Here is a 21,296-nt window from a genome sequence, read left to right as displayed (position 1 = left end):
TTCTGCAGTGAACCCACGGAAAAGAAGGGCAAATACTGTAAGACGTGAGAAATAACAGTTACCCTATAATAAACAACGAGGCTGATACAGATCTGATATCAGCAACAATATATGCCATAAAACAGGAATGTGCAATTAATGGGTTTGCATGTTGTTAGTCTGATTACAAATCTGAATTAAAGAAAATGCAAGTTGTATTTTCTCATCACAATAAAGTTTTGTTATAAAAGTTTGTTATAAATGGTTGTTTAGAAGCACTTCAGCTCATTGAGTGCATAGCTAATATATCCTAAAGAAGGCCTATCCTTCACATTTTCTGTTTCATTTCAATTCAGGCTGAAATTGTTTTCGCAGTTCAGTGAGGGAGTCAAAACGGCTTTGAACGATTCACTGAGTGAGTGAGTGAGTGAGTGAGTGAGTGAGTGAGTGAGTGAGTGAGTGAGTGAGTGAGTGAGTGAGTGAGTGAGACTGAAATAAATAGCCATTTATGGTGGATACACACTGCACAATTTCAGCCTGAATTTCACCTGGTTTTTCACAAAAAGTTTTGTGGAAATCATCAAAAAATGCTGGTGTCAACACAACACCAGCAAGCATGGCTTCTGCAAGCAATAATTCTCTCCTTCATATCTTCGTTTTCCCTTTTTCGCTGCACATCATTGCACAGACGAGTTTTTTGAGGGCTACAATTTTTAACAGGAAGAAATTCAGTCTCCTGTCTCATGTGTGATCATATGGGGCTTTTTTCCCCGAATCTTCTCGCGTTTGTTTGGTTGTGAAACATAGTTCGTAGACCAGGCAGAGAAGTCAGTGATTCTTTCTATTGAAATGTTGTGTAACGTGTGATGATCCCTTATCACTGATCCATCATGTAATGTGCAAACAACAGCAACTAAATGGTACACCAGTCATGTAGTGTGCAAAGAGCAGCGATCCAATTACTTTATGTAGTGTGTCCCCGGCATGGAAATTCATGGCCGATGCGTGATTCTTTTGACTGATTCATTAAAAATTACCAGTTCATTAGTCATTTGTTCGCTTATCAGACATCTTGGCAGCAGAAAAGAAAAGAGCACATCTAATGGTATATTCTGATAAATATCTTTGAGGAGTGACAAAGCCTACTGCATAGGCCGTATAGTTTTACATAACCTAGGGATCATCTTGTCAGCAAGTGTTACTTTCATACTTTACATAAAAGTCACAGTGTTGTCTGATGGTATCAGTGCTAGGCACAGCATTCTCAGTAGAAGCAGTGTTCTGCAGCCATTTTCTACTGTGTCCGAGAAAGGACGGGTTTGGTTCACTAGTTTTGTTGTGGCCACCAGTTTTAGGAAGAGTTACTCAACTTAAAGTAATGGGGTACAATATTGTGTTACTCCCTAAAAAAAAAAAATGTATTGACTTTTTATTTTTATTGAATTACTTGTGTTTTATGGAATGTAACACACTGCATTACTTTTTTTCATCTGGGTTGGGCTTGCTTGTTTGTTTGTTTGTTTGTTTGTTTGTTTTTCTTATAACAAAAAAATACATATTTTAAGCAAAAGTCCCTTTCACCTTTTTGTGAAAGTGAGATGAGTAAATCGCTGCTCACATTTAGTCTAGAACTATAATAACCATCATGTTAACACAACGTCTCGGCATCTCACCCTCATGATGGGGAAAGGAGTAGTGTCAGTCGATAAATGGGAAAACAAACCAACTTACATTACTTATTTTTAAAATTGAATTAAGATATTTTGTTGTAAATGTAAAAGTAATGTATTTTTCCACTAGTTTTGTTATATATTTGTATGTAGGCTAATATATATATATATATATATATATATATATATATATATATATATATATATATATATATATATATATATATATATATATATATATAGGCTAATATATATATATATATATATATATATCCTTTCTTTTATTTCCCTCAGATCTTCACTTTTATACATTTTATGTTACAATATCTTACTCCAAAATTCATAATGCTTTCCTCAATTCCACAAACAATACCCATAATGACAATGTGAAAAGAAGTTTGTTCGAAATCTTTGCAAATTTATTAAAAATAAAAAAAACACACAAAAAAAAAATCACGTGTACATAAGTATTCACAGGCTTTGCTCAATACTTGGTTGAAGTACCTTTGGCACCAATTACAGCCTCAAGTCTTTTTGAGTATGATGCTCCAAGCTTGGCACACCTTTTTTTTGGGAGTTTCTCCCATTCTTTTTTGCAGGACCTCTCATACTCCATCAGGTTGGATGGGGAGTGTAGGTGCACAGCCATTTTCAGATCTCTCCAGAGATGTTTAACCGGTTTCAAGTCTGGGCCCTGGCTGGGTCACTCACAGAGACAATCACTCACAGAGGACAATCACATAGTTGTCCCGTAGCCACTCCTTTGTTATCTTGGCTGTGTGCTTAGGGTCGTTGACTGGTTGGAAGATGAGCCTTCGCCCCACTCTGAGGTCCAGAGTGGTAGGAGCAGGTCAAGGATGTCTCTGTACATTGCTGCATTCATATTTCACACAATCCTGACTAGTCTCCCAGTTCCTGCTACTGAAAAACATCCCCACATCATGATGCTGCCACCACCATGCTTAACTGTCGAGATGGTATTGGCCAGGTGAGATGAGTGTTGCCTGGTTTCCTCCAGACATGACACTTGCCATTCAGGCCAAAGAGTTCAATCTTTGTTTCACCGGACAAATTTTATTTCTCGTATTCTGAGAGTCCTTCCGGTGCCTTTTGGCAAATTCCAGATTGACCTTTTTTATTGAGGTGTGACTTCTGTCTGGCCACTCTACCATACAGGCCTGATTGAGATGGTTGTTCTTCTGGAAGGTTTTCCTCTCTCCACAGAGAAACGCTGGAGCTCTGTTAGAGTGACCATCAGGTTTTTGGTCACCTCCCTGGCTAAGGCCCTTCTTCACCAGTCACTCAATTTTTCCAGGGCGGCCAGCTCAAGGAAGAATTCTGGTGGTTCCAAACTTCTTTCATTTGTGGATGATGGAGGCCACTGTGCTCATTGGGACCTTTAGTGCTGCAGAAATGTTTGTATCCCCTGAGACAAGAGATTTATGCTATTTAATTCTGGAAAAAATCCTCTGATGACGCAAATATCATAATTTTGTGTCATCAGAGGAATCTTTGTCCAGAGGCTAACGACTACAGCTAGTAGAGGGAGCTATTTCCGCATGTTTTCAACCCATCCATGTGGGGTTAGATCGCACTCACAGCACTCGGCTCGGGCAGCTGCGGGCATTCATGTAAATGGAGTGGCGGAGCAAAGTAAGTGTTTCAAACTTTTCAAATTAATTCCTATTAAAGTTAAGCTTCCAAATGCATGAACCGAAAACGCACCAGACTGAACACGCGCTGTGCCTGTATGCCGTGGGCGCACTTACCTCATTTATCTCAGCTCTTTGCTCGTAATTAATGTAATCTGACTCCTGCTGCGTTTGTGCCGTGACCTGGCCGTGACACCCATTTGCTCACACTATATTGAACAGACACATTCAGTTTTTAACTATAGTGTCTGTTCTCTAACTAAACTAAATTATTTTATTACTATGAAAATTAAAACAATGGTAGGGGCGTTGCCGCGGAGGGCAAGTGATCCAGTGGCGGTGGCTTTGGGAGTGGCCAGGGCAGTCCCATTCTGGGAGTTTTATGGCTTTTCTCAGTCTAGAAGGCACCAAATTCAAAAATGATTTCACATTTCCACTACATAAATGACCCAATTTAAACACACATTAATCTACACATTAATCTTCCCAGTGCTGAATAACCCCTTTAAATACATGTGATTTTTGGCATTTATTTTTAATAGTTTTGCAAAGATATCAAACAAACTTCTTTCACATTGTCATTATTAAGTATTGTTTGTAGAATTGAGGGAAAAAATAATTAATTTAATCAATTTTGGAATAAGGCAGCATATCAAAATGTGGAAAAAGTGAAGCTCTGTGAATACTTTCCGGATGCACTGTATCTCTTCACACAATTAACATTCTGTATTATTTATATTAATACTTAAAATAACCATATAGGCTATGTTTCAAAAGGAATGTTAATGTCTGACAATCACTTCATTAAAAGAGTAGTTCACTTCCAAATAATTTCCTGATAACAATGTCTTTCTTCAGTCGAAAATTTAAAAAAAATCCTCAAAAAAACGTTATTTATTTTTGGCTGAAGAAAGATGAACATGGTAAATGGTAAATGGACTGCATTTATATAGCGCTTTTAACATGAACATTTTGTGGATGTGGGGGTGAGTAAATTATCAGGAAAAAGTGAACTGCCCCTTTAAAGCTTTGACTCTGTGAATCTCTCCAGTAGGTGGCGTCTTTTAATGAGCTCATAAGTCATAATTAGCATATCTTTGATTCAACTGATTTGTTAAAACGTCGATCGTTTACAAAACAATGGGCTCATTCGCGATGGTAAAATAAAACATTTTCTAAAAAGTAGATATGTGTCTAAAGACTTGTGAGATAACATCATTTTAATTATATTTCTCAAAGATGCTGTAGGCCCTATAGTCTACTTTGTGCAAAACATTTTAACTAGCAGTTTATAAGTTCCCCTTAAAACAAGTTTAAAAGAGCAATAAATGAATAAACTATTTCAGCGGTCACATTTTTATAGGCCTCATCCACACCAATTACACTAAATCAAGAGTGATTATGAAAACTGAAACAGCAGCGCGCTTGTCACTCTAAATCGCCGCTTTCCTCCTTGTCAGAAGCGTTCAGTGGTAAGTCTTGTGTCAGGATAGCGCCGGTTCGACATGCCAGGGGTGTACGCTACGCTGTTAAGTTACAACACACGGTGACGCACCCACTGGGAGTGATGACTGTTCATTTAACGCAGCGTGAGTTCAAGATCACTTTCTCTCCAGTGCACACTTAGTGGACAGGTACATAGACTGACGCTCATTATAACTGATGGCATAAAGCGAGGGGGATCCTATTTAAAGAACATCAATAATAACCATAAAACACAAACTTTGAGAACTGTAGATAATAAATAGCTACAGATAAAATGGGGGCATGCTCCTGTAAAATGTAAAAACAAAAATAAACAAAAATTAGGTAGCTCATTGCACGAAATGGAAGCGTTTCCCATTTTGAAAAGCTGATTTAAGATTTTAAACATTCCATCAGACAAATAATATGAAAAGAAGTCCATTACATTTTATTATACAGTTTAACAAGAGTGAATAAATTGTATCGTTCCATGTTGATGCATTTAAAAGATAACGGGATTGATGCGTAAAGGGTTTGAACAATTAGCAGTTATACAATGCCTTGGGCCACGACGACTTACTAAAGAAAGTGTGAACATTTGCTAAGACAATGTGGAAAGACAGCGTGAGGATAGGCCAAAAAATACCCTAAAGAAACAATAACATAAAATAAGTTATTGTTGATGTGTCAAGCCTTTAACATAAGTAAAAGTTATTGTAATCTCGTGTTGGTTAACGGCACTGTTTATGATTAATATTGAAATAAAAGGCACATGCAAGAGCATGACATTTCTTAAGTCCTCTCATTACTTTTTTATCTAATAGCATAAACCATTGCTTATAGAAAATCTGAAGTCTAACTTACAGTTGCTACAAGTTAATTATATTAAATGTTTTACGAATATAGCTTAATTGAACGCGTAATGCTTTATGTTTGCCTGTAGAATTTGCTGCGTGTGTAAAAACGATATTCTCTGAGGCTAAGCAAACACCAACAACAGTCCAAAACGACTTGATATATCGATTCAATGTTAGATCAGTGACATAGGTCTGGTTTGGTTAAAGAGCAGTGTGTATGAAACTGTCTTTGCTGGGCTCATGCATTAGCAGGCTGTTGACGACAGGCGCTGAAATCGTGTTAATAAGTGGAACGGCTAGGTTACAGAACACTACCGATTCACGATCACACAAATACTCAAGGACAGGTCCCTTCGGCCCCAGGGCGCTTCCGACAGCAGGCCGCATTCTACCAGTGAAGAAGACCAGAGATTTAAGATAGCCTAAGTTCAATACACATTAGAATCCTGACACAATCCCTAAATACGGCAATGTAACCTAATTGTGCACTACACTAGGCCCTGTTCAGCTTTTATTTTGGTCATTTAGGACCATCAATATAGACTTATTTTTAAATCATTTAATGGTTATGAAATTATTTGTAAAAGACACTGCATACATGAAACAAAAGCAATACAAATTTATAATTGAGAGTTTGGGAGAAAGGAAAAAAACAGAGATGGTCATAGATATATGTTTTAATTATAAAGACATATAAACAATAGGCTATACAGTATGAAACTCATGTCGCAACGAGATCAAATGCTTAGTGGGCTTGATCAAGTAGTTCTTCACAGTTGTACAATACAATCAAGTGAATTGTGCAATAACAAAAAGAAAATCTTTTTAGGCCAAACATTTGAGAATGTTACACCGTTTTTCCTAATACACTGATGGAGGTGAGACAGTTCAGCTTCCGTTTATTCATTTCTGACATATCATTGTATGGGCAATTGCAGTAAATTGCATAGGTCACCGATAACGCTGAAATCGAAATAGAAAAGGTTTGAATTGAGAAATAAATCCTCCGCAAGATGTGAGCAAGCAACATAGAATTTCTTTATGTTTGTTTTTCACACAAATCATCATTATTAATCCTTCGCTCTGGGAAAAAAGGCTTTAGAAATTGAGGGATTTAAAAGCTTATTCCAGTAATACTATGTGCCTCATTTAGTTAACATTATTTGTTGTATTATCTAATAAATCTGGATGACACAACGTAGTTATTTAGACACGTAGGGGTTTTGAATCAGACCTAAACTCATTCCCAACAAAACCATTCGAATTCAGACCAACATAAGGATGAAGGAGGAAGAGTTCAGCTCGTGGAAGTCAAGGCTTGTCGTTGCAGTGTTTAAACAGATTGGACGGGGTCCCGGAGAACGAGCTGCATTTCTCCGCGCAGGTGGCCAGTGCCGTGCTCGAAAACGGATACACAGCCGCCTGTCCGAAAGGCGCGAGCGAGGTGGGAATCGGCGAAGTTATAGTCTGTCCTTGGTTTAGATAAGCCACCAACCGGCGCATTTCCTCCAGAGCCTGTGCCTGCATTAGGATGTAGTTTTTTGCAAGAAGTAAAGTTGCGATTTTAGAGAGTTTTCTCACGGACGGACTGTGCGCGTAGGGAATCACAGACCTCAGGCCGTCCAGCGCGTCATTGAGGTCGTGCATGCGTCTGCGCTCGCGCGCGTTGATGCTCAGCCGGAGAGATCTCTGCTCCTTCGGCTTCTTGGCGAGAGCGCCCGGGTGCTTCTCTTCGTCGAACCCCGCGCCCCTTTTTCGAGACTCGAGGTGGTCAAAGCCGTCGTCTTCGTCGCTGGTCTGCTCTCCGCCACTTTCGTTTGACTTTCCTGTTTGACCGGAGAGGAAATCCGCGGCAGGTGTGAGGGAGAAGCGGCCAGGACTTCCAGCACCATGGCCAGCGCCGAAGCTGAAGGCGGACTGTCCGTAGCGCTGTGTCAGGTCCAGCAGGGTGTCGTTGCTGATCGATTTCAGCAAGTTTTCTTCGCCGGCATTCATTTTGCAGAAAATAAATAAAACTAAAACAAAAAACGGACCGGATGGAAAACTTTCGAGCGCGCTCCTGAAAGCTTCCGTGCGCTGTCTTCTTTCTTTTCTTTTGTGGGTGTCCTCCAAAGGGCTGTTGAAAATGAAGTCACTTTTTGATAGAGATCTTTCTTCCCCTATCACGTCGAGCACCCGCGTAACGCTCTTCCGCGCAGACAGTGATGTTGTGTGCACTTTAGACGCCTCGTCTGAACTTGCGCGCGTTCTTGCAGTGCGTCTTGCCCTCGCCCTGGGCAGATTGAGACTGGCGCGCAGTTCTACAAGCAAGTGAGTAAGAGCGCGAGGCCCCGCGGGATTATCACTCTGTCCAATCAGGAAGGCGTTTTAATTAAGAAGATTAGAAACTAGCATGCTCCTAAATTCAACTATAGCAACGATAACTGCTGAACAAATGATAGCATAATGTAACACAGGGCAGGCGCATTGTTTTGAACAGCCATTGTATTATTTTGCAATACTGTATCAGTTACACCAAATGAAGCAGTAGCCTATTGCCATAACGAAATGGTTCTTAATTAATGACCAAAACAACTTGTTTTATAAAGTATAGTTCTTTTTTTTTATTGTAACATGGATATAACTTTGACAATAAAAATGATAGAGAGGTTTCGTTTGTAGTCCTACAACTGGAGCCACATTAGCATTCTCCAGCATGTCGGTTCCCTCTGACATTTCTATGATTTCAATGGTTTTGCTCTTCAAAGTAAAAAATACAATAAAATAAGATATCTGTGGTTAACATTAAGAGACTCATATATATATATACACGCCGTCAAACCTCTTAATTGTAAAGAGTTGCAACATAAAGACTACAACTACAGGCCTGCTAGAAAATTCAGTTTACTGTAGTATTTATCTGTATTAATGAACAGAACTTTAAGTATTTAAGTAATTTTAACAACAAACCATATTTTTCACACAACCCACTGTTCTAAAAATCCATAAGAAACACCTGAGGAAACCAATAGAAGTTCTGGGTTAACCAGAAAGCAACGCGATTTGAATAGCCATATAGGCAACACATTTTAAGCTTAGCAAATAGCAAAATAATTCTATAGCTCATAAAACTTCACAACAATATTTTTCTTTTTACCATGCAGGCTAAATTATGTCACTTGCATCTAACCTGACGTGTGTATCTTGTTGAACACGGTGGAAATGAATGGGAGAGAGCACGTGCTGTGAGGGATTAATCTCAACGCCTGGAAGAGGCCAAAAATTCCGCTTCAGCACCAACAGCCAAAACCAAGACTGCGCTACCTTCAACAAATGTCAAGATAGCAAAAATCTTTAAAGATTACATGGCCTTTCTGGTAGTTCATAACACAGTTCTTGGGATTCTACAGTGTTACATATACAAAAATATAATTTTAAACCTATTAAAACAACTGGATTATCACTCAGCAGTTGCTTTAAACTCTTTCTAGAAAAAAAAACAAGACATTTAAGGAACCAAGGGATGAAATATAGCTCTCAATTAAACAGACTTAAATGCAAAGATGATGCACCGCCATCTTGTGTTCATTTAAGTAAAGTACAATTCCAAAACATCAAGGAATTAATAGAGAAAATAACACAATTAATTCCATTAAAACAATATTTAATTTTCACAATATTTAATACATTTACATTTTATTATCAAAGACCCCATGTGGTGAAAATCATGTTTTTAATGTTGTTTATCTGTCTATGTGATGTTTATAACATGCTTTAAGGCAAACCATGTGCAAATTCATCAGTCAACACCATTGCTGTGTATTCTCAATAGTTTATTGTTATTGACAGTATCAAAAACATGGTTTGAAATCGCCCTTGGTCTCTACGTTGTAGCCAATCCCATCAATAGTGGGCTGGCTTTATCATATCATTAAAGGTGACCTAGAATGAAAAATTGAATTAACCTTGCCATAGTGAAATAATAAGAGTTCAGTACATGGACATCACATACTGTGAGTCTCAAACACCATTACCTCCTACTTCTTATGTAAATCTCGTGAATCCAAAACTCCACAAAAAAAAAAAAAAGTGCTACTCAACATTTACATTTACATTTAATCATTTAGCAGACGCTTTTATCCAAAGCGACTCACAACAACATAAACCCAACAGTGACGCAAGCATTGGTGATCCTTTATATGCACGCTCCCAAAATTTGCATCTGTCCGCACGTGCATTATCAGGCGGAAATGGAGCGAATCATCAAAACAAGCTGCTCGCATGGACACACTTCATGTTCAGGCTGTTCAGGAGACCCGAGGACTTCTACCCTTCCCATAGATAAAAAATGTCAACAGTCATGGTTGATGTTTATAATCCGATACCACAACGATTTAATTCAAGATCGTTCATTTGTTTCAAGCAAGCTTCGCTCAGCGTCTTAAACTGAAGAAAGTGGCAACTGTATACCTGCCAGCAGTAAGTAGTGATTTATCCACTTATTGACTGTTTAAACAATTTCTGATTAAATTGAAAGTTTCTTAGAGACCGCATTGTCTAGATAACGCAAGATGCTAGTACAATAACAATAGGAAACTCCAAGTACCACACAAAACTAAACAGTGTGTCTAATGACAAAGGCTAATATTATTTTGTATTACAAAATACAACCGTAGATAACGTTACTTTGCTTAGATCGTTCACTCGATCCTTCAAGCAAACATTTTCCACCATACAAGTTAAAACGATAGTCATCTGACAAGGCTATTCATTTTGTAAAAATAGAAGTTATATATTTATATATTTGAGAACTGAAGTGTTTCCTATGATGTTTTTGCCTATTTGTATTTCAGATTAGGCTGCAGTCACTGCGTAACATTAGCCTACATTGTGACTGACGTTATATAAACATGCAATATCGTTGACGAAAAAATACAAGTCTAAAATGTAGGCTGAATGACACACTTTAAGCAGAACATCTCAAATGGAGATTGATAAAATGTAGCTTACTTGTTTGGTGTTTTCAAATCGTCCGCGCGCGAGAGAGAGCTCGTGTGCATATTGCCAGATTGGCCATTTTGAGGTAAAAAACGGAGAGTGTACAGGTTTCTTTTCAAAGAAAAGCTCTGTTTGGGGGATTCAATTACTGAAATCTGGCAACCGCAAGAACGGGAGATGTTTTGCTTAAAAGTGTCATTTAGTCGGTGTAAGTTCTGTCAGGATGGTCAGGACTCGCGAGCCGCTTCACTGAACTGCTGTGAGCTGCTGAAATAAGCCAATCAGAGCAGACCTCAACATTAATATTCACGACTCTTCCAAATAAGGCAAAAACAGAGCATTAGCCTACATCCTAAAGACAATTTATAGGATTGTAAATGGACCTGTAAAATTCAATCTGGACATTTTTTTTCCTTAAATAATCCACATTCCCTCTATGTACAATTTAACATTGTTTCAAATCATTCTAGGGCACCTTTAACTATATGCTGAGAAGCAGGAGGTCTTAAGTGAAGATAGGTTATCCTAGTTTTTTCTGTTGATATTAAAAATAAGGTACATTTAGCAGATGAGTTATGTATATGATAAACTATGCCGTTCTCCACTGACGCCCTAAGTTGTTTAAAGCTGTTGTTTCTAAGGATACTGGTTTTCAGAAGTCAGCTGTCTGACTTCGAAATGGTGAACGGGAACATGGTTGGTGTACCATTAGCACACAGCTGTTTGATAATGTGGTCAAGCAAAAGGCTAATCATATTAATTACTGTGTCTGACGTTGTAGACAGTGATACATAAACCGCATTACCACTCTGATACAATGACCCTGTATAATTTGCTCTTCTTCTGAATCAGTGTCCGTTTCAAACATATATGGCTGAATTAAACCAGCATTTACACTTGCCATTGTGCAGCATTTACTTCAGTAAAGTTGAACGAGTGGATCAGGTAGTCTGAGCTTGTGTGAATGAGTGGAGGCGGGGCTAATTTGCATATTCATGGTCCACGTATACTAAATAAAGCAAGGGTGTAGAGTTAGCCTACATTCAAGCTATTTAAAGTATGAAAAACATTTTCATAGGAAAAAAACGTTTAAATATGTACATTTGTTGATCAAAGATGAGTTTTAAAGGGATAATATTATTGACTACAGTGGACTTTCAAACCTCAAATCATTTTCAGAATATTCTGTTTACAAATCATCCTCCGACAGACTATTAAAACATGTTAAATCAGCTTATAGCAATGCTGAAGATTAGATTTTAAAGTGTTAAATAATGCAGTTTATTCCTAATCAAGTGTTATTTTAAAGGTGCACTGTGTAAATGTTAGCGGCATCTAGTAGTAAGCCACTGTAAAAACATGGCCCAAAATGGCGACTTCACTGTAAGGGAACCCTTGATGTATGTGGATAAAAATGGCTCATTTTAAGGTAATAAAAACATAACGGTTCATTATGTAAGGTCTTTATACACCACTGAACACATAGTTATGTATATTATATTGCATTTCTGTCAGTAGATCCTCATAAATATTACACACTGCACCTTTAAGTGTTATTTTAGTTTTTTGAGTTTCAGATTTTAAGATAAGCTACTGTTATAGATTTTATTATTAAATAGATTTATATTCAATTATAATTTTTATTTTATTAATTTGTAATTATATTATTTATTATAATTATATATTTAATTTGTATTTAATTATAATTTTAAATTATATACTTTTTAAATAAATGATTATATAGTTTAATTTTTAATTCAGTTTTAATTATTTTAGTACATCAAGTGAAACTACATTAGCAACTTGTTAAGTTTTTTATTTTGGTTATGTAATTATTAATAGCATTAACATAAAAAGAAAATAAACCTAAGATTGTGTCCTAGACTAAGTCCAAATGAACAAGTTACTCATCATTACTCAGATTAAAACACAAGCGGCTGCTGCTGTTGGAGGGAGAAGATTCTCTTTGCTGATCTACTTCTGTTTTGCAGTTTCTGTTCAAAATGCTGTGTTGAACTAAAAGCCAAACAACAATATATCCAGAGGACAATCTGTGCTTTCTCATATAAAACACAAGGGGGCGCTGCTGTAAAACAATTCTGGATTGTGTTGCTAAAACACAAGAGCTATGCAAAATGCTTCCTCACACTACAAAGTGCATTATCATTAAAATATGGATAATATTAATTGCAACAAAATCTCTATGTACAGATTGTCTACATGTGCGCACTGCACTGGGAATGTGGAAAATACAAAAATACAAAACTATGTCTACCGGGGGGGGTTAAATAAAACTGATTTTATATATATTTATAAAAAGGTTGTTTGATGTTTCTGCATTGCACACAGAGCAGTTGGGCTTAGTGCTTTGAAAAGACAGATAAACAGATGTGTGGACAAACAAAAAGACTGACCTCTTTTATCTCTCTTGTTCCAGGCTATTCCCTTTGCCGGGGCGGCAGCAGCGTGTGATCACTGGGAGATTTTTTTTTTGTGGAGCAGAGGCGAGCATTTCTCTAAGAGTTATCATTCGGTGTATGATATCAGGCTTCGAGGCCCTCCGGCCAAACACCCGCCAGAGACGTCTCCTGCCTCTGCCCTAACATGCCGTGAAATTATAGGGCTCCCTGGCTATTGTGAGAGAGGTGGCACATTTCAGAGCATTCCCATTTTTGTCTGTGTCTTCAAACCATTTTCCACATCAGAAAGTAGTCATCATGTGTAGTCATTTTGGGCATGGTGTTATGTTATATCTAAGTGTGTGCATGATTCCGACGGTGCGAAAGAGATAGGCTAACAAAAGCTGCACAAACCTACTCGCTTTGAACACCACAACCACAGAGCACGGTAAAAACTGTGTAGTAATGGCCTGAGAGTAAAAAGCAAATGGAATATAATCTCTCGGCCATATAATAGCCGCTGACCTTCCGTCCACATTTCCATAATGATGGCAAACACACTTTTCAGTGCGTGAGAGGATGTCTCGGCTCAGTAATGCAAGAAACCACGTACGGCACAAGCAACAGAATGCTCGCGCTTTTATTTGGTTGTTGCTAGGTGACTACTGGTGCACGGACCAAGAAGTCTGACAAAAGGGTCTTATAATTTTAACAGCATTAATTCATCATTCATACATGACAAGTGCCAGCTAAAACAACAAAAGCAATAAAGCAAAGACTTTCGGTTAAGAAGTAGTATTAGAATATAATTGATCTAAATGGACATTCTCAAAGTGTAGGTCACATGATCACAGTTCTATGTGCTAGAGAATGGTACCATTTTCCGCTCTTCCACCATGAACATTGTCTTGAAAAGAGTGGTTGAAGCTAAAGTAAAAGCGATTTTTTATGTAGCTTGTAACGACAACGTTAACACAAAACACAAAATAAGTACTAACAAAGCATGATTTGGTTGTGTATTGGCACGCTTACAGTGCAATTGATCCGCTGCTCCCTGTTGCCACAGCAACCGCAGGCTAGACTACTCCAAGGTGACATGCCACTTGAGGACTGTGAATCCCACTGAAGATCCCACAGTGGTGTCCAGGGACCTCAAGGGGGCAGCAGCTGCCAAGAGCTGCATTAACAAGACGTACTCCCAGAAAACGAATCTCGTATTATCTTTGTGACACTTTACTGAGACTGTTTAATTGGTTTCGGTATGAATAATTAGGTTTTTAAATATATGTTTAGGCAGGTGTAGATTGAAGGAGGCGAGAGATGCGCAAGAAGGAAAGTGCGGGAATGCCTTACGGACGTAAAACATCAAATTTGCTTGGTGTGTGTGAGCTTGTCACTCATCGCTCTTTGAACCTCTTGGATTGTAAGACTTCCATTAGCAGCACAATCTCCCTCACGAGATTTCTCATTGGAATATTTTCATTTTGGTCATTAGAGCGTTGCTTCTCTCTGCAGTTTACAATTTCACAAACATGAAAATACAATAAGCTGCATAATGTAATTATTTCTCTAATGTGAAACTGCGACCGGGGTCAGAAATTAACCTGGGATCATGGACTAAATATTAAAAACTGAGGGGACGAATATACCATCATAGTGAAATAATTTTTTTCACAATATTCTATTCTAGGCCTTTCTAGTTGTGAGTTTATGGCCTCTTCAGACACTCTTTGACACTGTAGATGTCAAATATCTGTTTTGAATGTGTTACTTATATGAAGCGAATCCCTTCAACCTCAGAATCTGACATGATCACTTCGTCAAAATGCTAGATTGTACATGGAGATCAGACATTTATTTGAAATATATTCTAACAAAGCATCTATCTTGTGCATTATTTACAGCTTTTCTTTTTCATAACGGTCCTCTTTTTCAGATAAAGATTTTTAACTTTTAATGTATTTATTTTAATTTAGCATCCTGGGCATTAATGACAAATTCATCAATTCAATTTAATATAAAAGTAAAATAATGCATTCAAATATTAATATTAAATGCATTTGTATGTAGAAAACACTTTACAGCAGTGGTTTGGGGGGCCAGAGCCTATCTGGCATCCTCAGGATGACATAATATTATTATTTGTGATCCTGGACCACAAAACCAGTCATAAGGGTCAAGTTTAAAATTGAGATTTATACATCATATGAAAGCTGAATAAATAAGTTTTCCATTGATGTGATTCTTTGATAGGATGGGTCAATATTTGGCCGAGATACAACTATTTGAAAATCTGTAATATGACGGTAGAATTTTATTTATTTATTTATTTATTCATTTAAGAATATTCTTGTTCTTGACACTTCTGGAATCACAAAATGTATGTGATTTATTAATATATTTATTAATGTAGATAATTAAATTATTAATTAATATCAACACTCCCAGTTTCACTTAATAAAATATACTGTCCAACACAATATTTAAAGGTCCCCTATATAATACAATATTTAAAGAACTATAACTCTCAGGATGATAAAATTATATTAATACATTATTATTAATATTATTAATATAGTAAAACCACCTAAACAGAAATCATTCAAATGAATTATGGAATCACAAAATTCATGTGATTTATTAATATATTTATATATAAATGTGGTTGATTAATTTACCTACATCAACACTTCCAGTTTCTCTTAATAAAATATACTGTCCAACTTAATATTCAAAGGTCCCCTATATTATATAATATTAAAATAACTGCAACTTTTGCTTTACATTTTTTTCTCTTTAAAAACATGGATATAAATATATTTATTCACATTTATAAATGTATCTAAATTAAATAATTAACAACTGAGAATTATACAAGTACCACACTGTATTTAGGGCAGATAGTAGTGGATAGTAGTCAGTTTCTTATCAGAGCACGAGGTACAAAAGAATTAAATGACTGAAATCATTAACAAAACAAACCAAGTAATTAATGAATTCCAAAGAATAAAATCTGTGCAAGAATGAACATACACACACACACACACACACACACACACACACACACACACACACACACACACACACACACACACACACACACATACACACACACACACACACACACACACACACACACACACACACACACACACACACACACACACACACACACACACACACACACACACACACACACACACACACACACACACACACACACACACACACACACACACACACACACACACACATATGTTGGTCTATGTGGTTTACAGGGACTCTCCATAGGCGTAAGGGTTTTTATACCGTACAAACCGTATTTTCTATCCCCTTACACTGTCCCTGCCCCTAAACCTACCCATCACAGGAAACATTCTGCATTTTTACTTTCTCAAAAAAACATCATTTAGTATGTTTTTAAGGCCATTCCGCGCCGACTGAGCATGCTCGACGGCGTCCACCTGAACGTGTCAGAAACGAGGTACACAATTGGCCGAGAGGCACATCATTCGCGGTATCTCATAGCTGTGCCCAATGTGGACAGAACGCTCTATTACCATCTCAGTATCAAAACAGTTGATGATAAAAACAACAACTGCTAGCACAGAAGGATTAATGTGGGCAAGATGGTAATCACAGGCTGAGTGCAGACGTTTACTGCAAAAGAAACAGTTTGTTACACCAACATTTCATCAGATCCGCCTGTGACAAAACAAAAGAGTCATCTCTCCTGCTTCTCAACTCCAGCACTGCAGCACCATGCAGATTTTAAAGAGGAGTAGAGGAGGTATAGAAAGAGAGGGAGGGCTGCATGAATAATTGTTGAAGATATTTTTACTGTGACCCACTTTAAAGTCAAATTCAAACCTCTTAAAGGAGCAGCGCTCCACTCCACTCCCAAACGGAGACTGCGGAAAACCGCATCAGGTCAGGATCAGCCCGATGTTTCCTGATGAAATTCACAATTTGTTCGAAAACTAAAATAATTACTGAATCACACAATTTTTCTTTAGCATTTTTTTAGCGGTCTTAAAAACATTGGTTTTGTTACTTATGTCAGAGCTGTAATTTAAATGTTTATAAAATGTTAGGTTTTCATTCAAAGCAGGCTGCTGTGCAATTTCTGCCTGTTTCAATTGTAGGTGTACAGTTTTTCCATCTACTGCTAAACCATAATCAGAGAACCACCGTGGCATTTGTGATTGAAATACAAAAATTTTCTGAAAATGAAAAAACAACACCCATAATATGTCTCGCATTGAGCCCTTGAACACTATTACGACCGTGTCAACTCCTATTTCTTAACGTACATACCATTGATCGGAGGAGCCATTTCTTCTGTCGCACAAACATCTGGAGGCCCTGGTGAGTGCGCTGCAGGGGACAGATGAGCTGTCACTCCGTCTGATTGATGAGGCGGTCGCTACAGGACGGTCACCATGGTGATAACAGGTCAAAGAGGCCATAGAGGTCACACTGGATTCATTCCAAAATCTACTGGAGCAAAAACAAACAAATTCAGAGACTGAACAACCAATACAGGTAATAATGAGGAAAGGGTAAATAATCATTTTTTTTATTGCATCTCTGAGATGTAAAATATTATTTGATAAAATCCTATAGATTTGATAAAATAGACACTGATAAGACATGGGAAAGCTAGTAGATTTGAAACTATTAGAATGGATGTTTTCATTCATTTTTTTCTTTGTTTTACCAAAATTATCACTCACTATAAAGCCAAAAGTTCTCAGACCATAAAACCTAATACTGTATATTAAATAAGGAAAACTAATGTCAATACACTTTAAAGAGATATTACTCCCATTTACTGACAAAAAGTTGTGTTTTTTGTTTACTTAATAAAAAAAAAAACATGTACAATGCTTCAGAACTGTGTCCTTGACCATACCATATTTATAAAAACATGCTATCAATGCAACATGCAATCAATTTGACCCATGTCACTTAATATAATATCCCAATATGGTAGTAGTGACAAGAGTTGTCAAGAATCGTGGTAGAAACTCAGCTTAAATATATATCCATTCATTGCTAGACTAATCAATATATGTTGATGTTACTACTGTAAATGTAAAATATATATTATAATATAGAAAGATTAAAATAGCATTTTGACCAAATGCAACTCATTCAAACAATTTCAAAGTAGCCTACACTCTTAGAAGAAAACGTTCTATCGGCGCTACGTATTTGGAACCCTTAAAAGGTTATAGACGGTTTCATCGAACGCACGCGCGTTGCTACGGTTACGCGCCTGGCCCGAAGTTAACTTCCGGTCTGTGTCTGTTTGTATGGCGCACTACTCAGTAGAAATACATTTTAAAGTACTATTCTTGGTTAACATGATATAAATATTAAAAATCAAGCAGAGAGCACATGACACAAGTTTCCCAACATTATTCTTATATTATGAAACAAAGAAACATGTTATGCCGACGCATTGCATAATTGAAAGGCGAGTGCGCATGCATTTATATAGGCTACTGTGAACCCACCGGTAAAATGATGTTCGTTCAAATCCAGCTCAGGCATGACATAAATCTGTAGCTTACTATACTTGTTGTAGCCATTAAACAATGTTTTTTTTCTTCTTCATATTTATGTTTAAATATTATAATATTATTTTTAGATTTCATCTGATTATGATAGGCTATAAGTGCAAAGATGCGAGTGGGTCAGAAATGATTTTGGTGGTTATATTTAGTTTAATATTAAGTTTTGTTTTGTAAAAAGCCTTTCTTTCGTTTTGTACAAATTGTCTCTTAATTTTAATAAAGGGTTCTTCGGTTAATTTCATGTATTTAATTAATAAGAAATAAATAAGTAGACTAGGTCGCGGAAGCCATCGCTTTCATCATGAACTGAAGCGCGTCTCAAACTGAAACTCGGCAGGCTTGCCACAGACATGAGGAATATGTAGCCTAATATGTGTAGAAACGAAAAGATTTAAATAAGCACATGGTGCAGTGTTCAGAACTCACATGGTAAACAACCAGCGTTATACAGATGATCACGGCGATGGGCATGAGCGGGATGTTAAAGTTTAAGGGATTTTTTTTTTTTTTTTTTTACCTTCTACTGAATATGATCGGGTGCAAGCACATTTTAAACAGGTGGCACTTATTCACACGTAATTTTGTGAATAAGTAATTTTGTCGTTTTCTCTAATGATTTCAAAAACATCTTGTAGTGCGCTTGTAGTTATCAGTACTGTTATATTCTATTATATGATTTTGTCATTTCACACTGTGGCCAATTTAAATGTTACCAACTAAATGAGACATACTGAGTTTATAATTAAATTTATTAATTGCGTTTAATTATTGCATCTAAAGATTTTTCACGTGAATAAAGGCAAATAGATTTGCACACTTTGCTTAATCACTGGTCTAGTCTGTTAAACTTGTCAGAAGTTCTCGTTTCTAATCTGCCCTCGTGGTCTATTTTTTCTCTCATCAAAACCGAATACCATCAGTGGTTGTACATCAAGAGCAGGAACAGTTTTTGTGCATTTTGTTTCGCGATCTGACCGGAACAAACAGAAAGTCTCTGCAACGGCGTTAAGCGTTAGATTAAAGCGCTCGTCTGTGTGAAGACTGCATGAGCCGCGTTTGCTGCATTGAACTGCATTGTTTGTATTAGTTAGGTTAATCCGTGAAGCAAGATGTTTTAAAAAAGTGGTAGGGACATGTCCCACCCTTAAATTACGCCTATAAGTTAAAAAAATTGGTTGATTGACGCCAATCGGACGTTCATGTTTTTTTTTTCCGTCTATTTGAAAGTTCGGCTAATAAACATGGTCATTTTTTTAATAAGTTACATAAACTGCTTTCAGGAGTTTTTGACCGGCATATATAATCAAAATGTCCGGAAAACGAAACCTCTGCCGGTCACTTTGACCGGCTCCATTCTTTTCTAGCGGAAACTCTGGGATCAACGTGACGGTGAGTAATGACAGGATTTTCAGTTTTGGGTGACCTACCCTTTAAGTGGGGCGTTTTCCCACTCTATATTAAAGACATAAATGGGAGATTATTTATAATAAACATGCTGAAACAAAAAAAAAAAATCTATACATTAAGATAATGGTGCACAATCAAAATTAAAGATGCTAACGCATAAGAAAGATAACGCATCCTCTGGTGTTATTGATGTCTACCGGAAGTTAAGTTTGGGCCACAAAAGCGCGCATGCGCAGTAGCGTTTGTTTATGTTGTTACCGTTGAAACCGTCTATAGAAGCATAGTTGAGTATACTCCAAAAACCCTGTTATGCTAAAAGGGTTCTATAATGACAAGAAAGAACCCTTTTGGCACTTAAAAGGGTTTTGTTTTATTTTTTTTATGCATTTCTTATCTTAGCAAAAACTCTCTTAATTTTGAGTTATCTTTTCCCAAAATAAGACGATTACTTTTACTTGTCTAGTAAATACTTCTTATTTAAGAATGTTTAGCTGTTTGGACTAGAAACGAGATAAAAATACTAAGTAAGAAAAGCATCTTTTTGCAGTGAACCTTTTAGGGGTTCCAGCGCCGATAGAACCTTTTAGGGTTCTATATAGAACCTTTTCTTCTAAGAGTGTACTTCTCAGACTGGAATATATAAACATAGGCTAACTCCGTTATGCTCTATTATGGCATGGTGTAATGAAAATATTGTAAGCTAAAATAATCATAACAATAATAATTTGTTACATAGCGCTTTACACATTCAAGGGGGTAGGCTATCTCTTCAACCACCACCAAGGTGCAGCATCCAACTGGATGATGCGGCGGCCATATTGCGCCTTGACGCCCACCACACTTATTGGTGGAGAGACAGTGATGACTGTAGACCTATATATTTTATTATTAAGCCAAACAGTATCATAATTATAGCATTATCTACCATACATACACCTACCCCACGTGCCTCTATCGTACACACACTCACCGAAGAGAATGACTGACTGTAGGCTATGTGAGTTTTTTTTCTGTATGATGTCTGAATTGTTTTCATCTGCTGCCTGCCATCCGTCATGTTTTTTAATATGTCCTCTCTTTAGGCCCTGTGTCAAACCAAATCGCTTTTTTCCGCGGCTAGCGTATATTTCCCATAGACAGTAAAAGAAATGGACGGAGCGTTCCCATTGACGTCTACGGCGAAAGAATGAAGTCAACCTAGGGGCACTCACTTCCTGATGGCTGAGCGAACTGCGCAGGCTCAGACTGAGCTTGACGACGTAGATGTGACGTGAGCCTCCTGTCTGACAGCTGTGAGTCTTCTAGTAGA

General features: G+C 37.2%; 1 protein-coding gene and 1 long non-coding RNA gene across 4 annotated transcripts in view; both read right to left on the bottom strand.

Moving 5' to 3' along the window:
• Positions 1-21,296, bottom strand: part of LOC137078812 (uncharacterized) — a 172,462-nt gene that overhangs the window by 62,566 nt on the left and 88,600 nt on the right. For 2 of the 3 annotated variants that reach the window (XR_010905348.1, XR_010905349.1), the window contains exons 1-2: positions 20,958-21,086; positions 17,316-17,495 (exon numbers count right to left, since the gene is read on the bottom strand). This is a non-coding gene — a long non-coding RNA (uncharacterized lncRNA). Of the gene's footprint in view, positions 1-17,315; positions 17,496-20,957; positions 21,087-21,296 lie in introns of those variants that run through there. The other variant, XR_010905350.1, reaches the window with a different exon arrangement.
• On the bottom strand, positions 6,282-7,923 carry bhlhe23 (basic helix-loop-helix family, member e23). The gene has a single exon (XM_067447322.1). The coding sequence runs from the start codon at positions 7,615-7,617 to the stop codon at positions 6,934-6,936; it is 684 nt and encodes a 227-aa protein (XP_067303423.1). The 5' UTR covers positions 7,618-7,923; the 3' UTR covers positions 6,282-6,933.

This window comes from Pseudorasbora parva, chromosome 6, assembly GCF_024679245.1.
Source record: "Pseudorasbora parva isolate DD20220531a chromosome 6, ASM2467924v1, whole genome shotgun sequence".
In the NCBI taxonomy this organism is placed as follows: Eukaryota; Metazoa; Chordata; class Actinopteri; order Cypriniformes; family Gobionidae; genus Pseudorasbora; species Pseudorasbora parva.
This window is presented reverse-complemented; position numbering and strand designations above follow the sequence as displayed.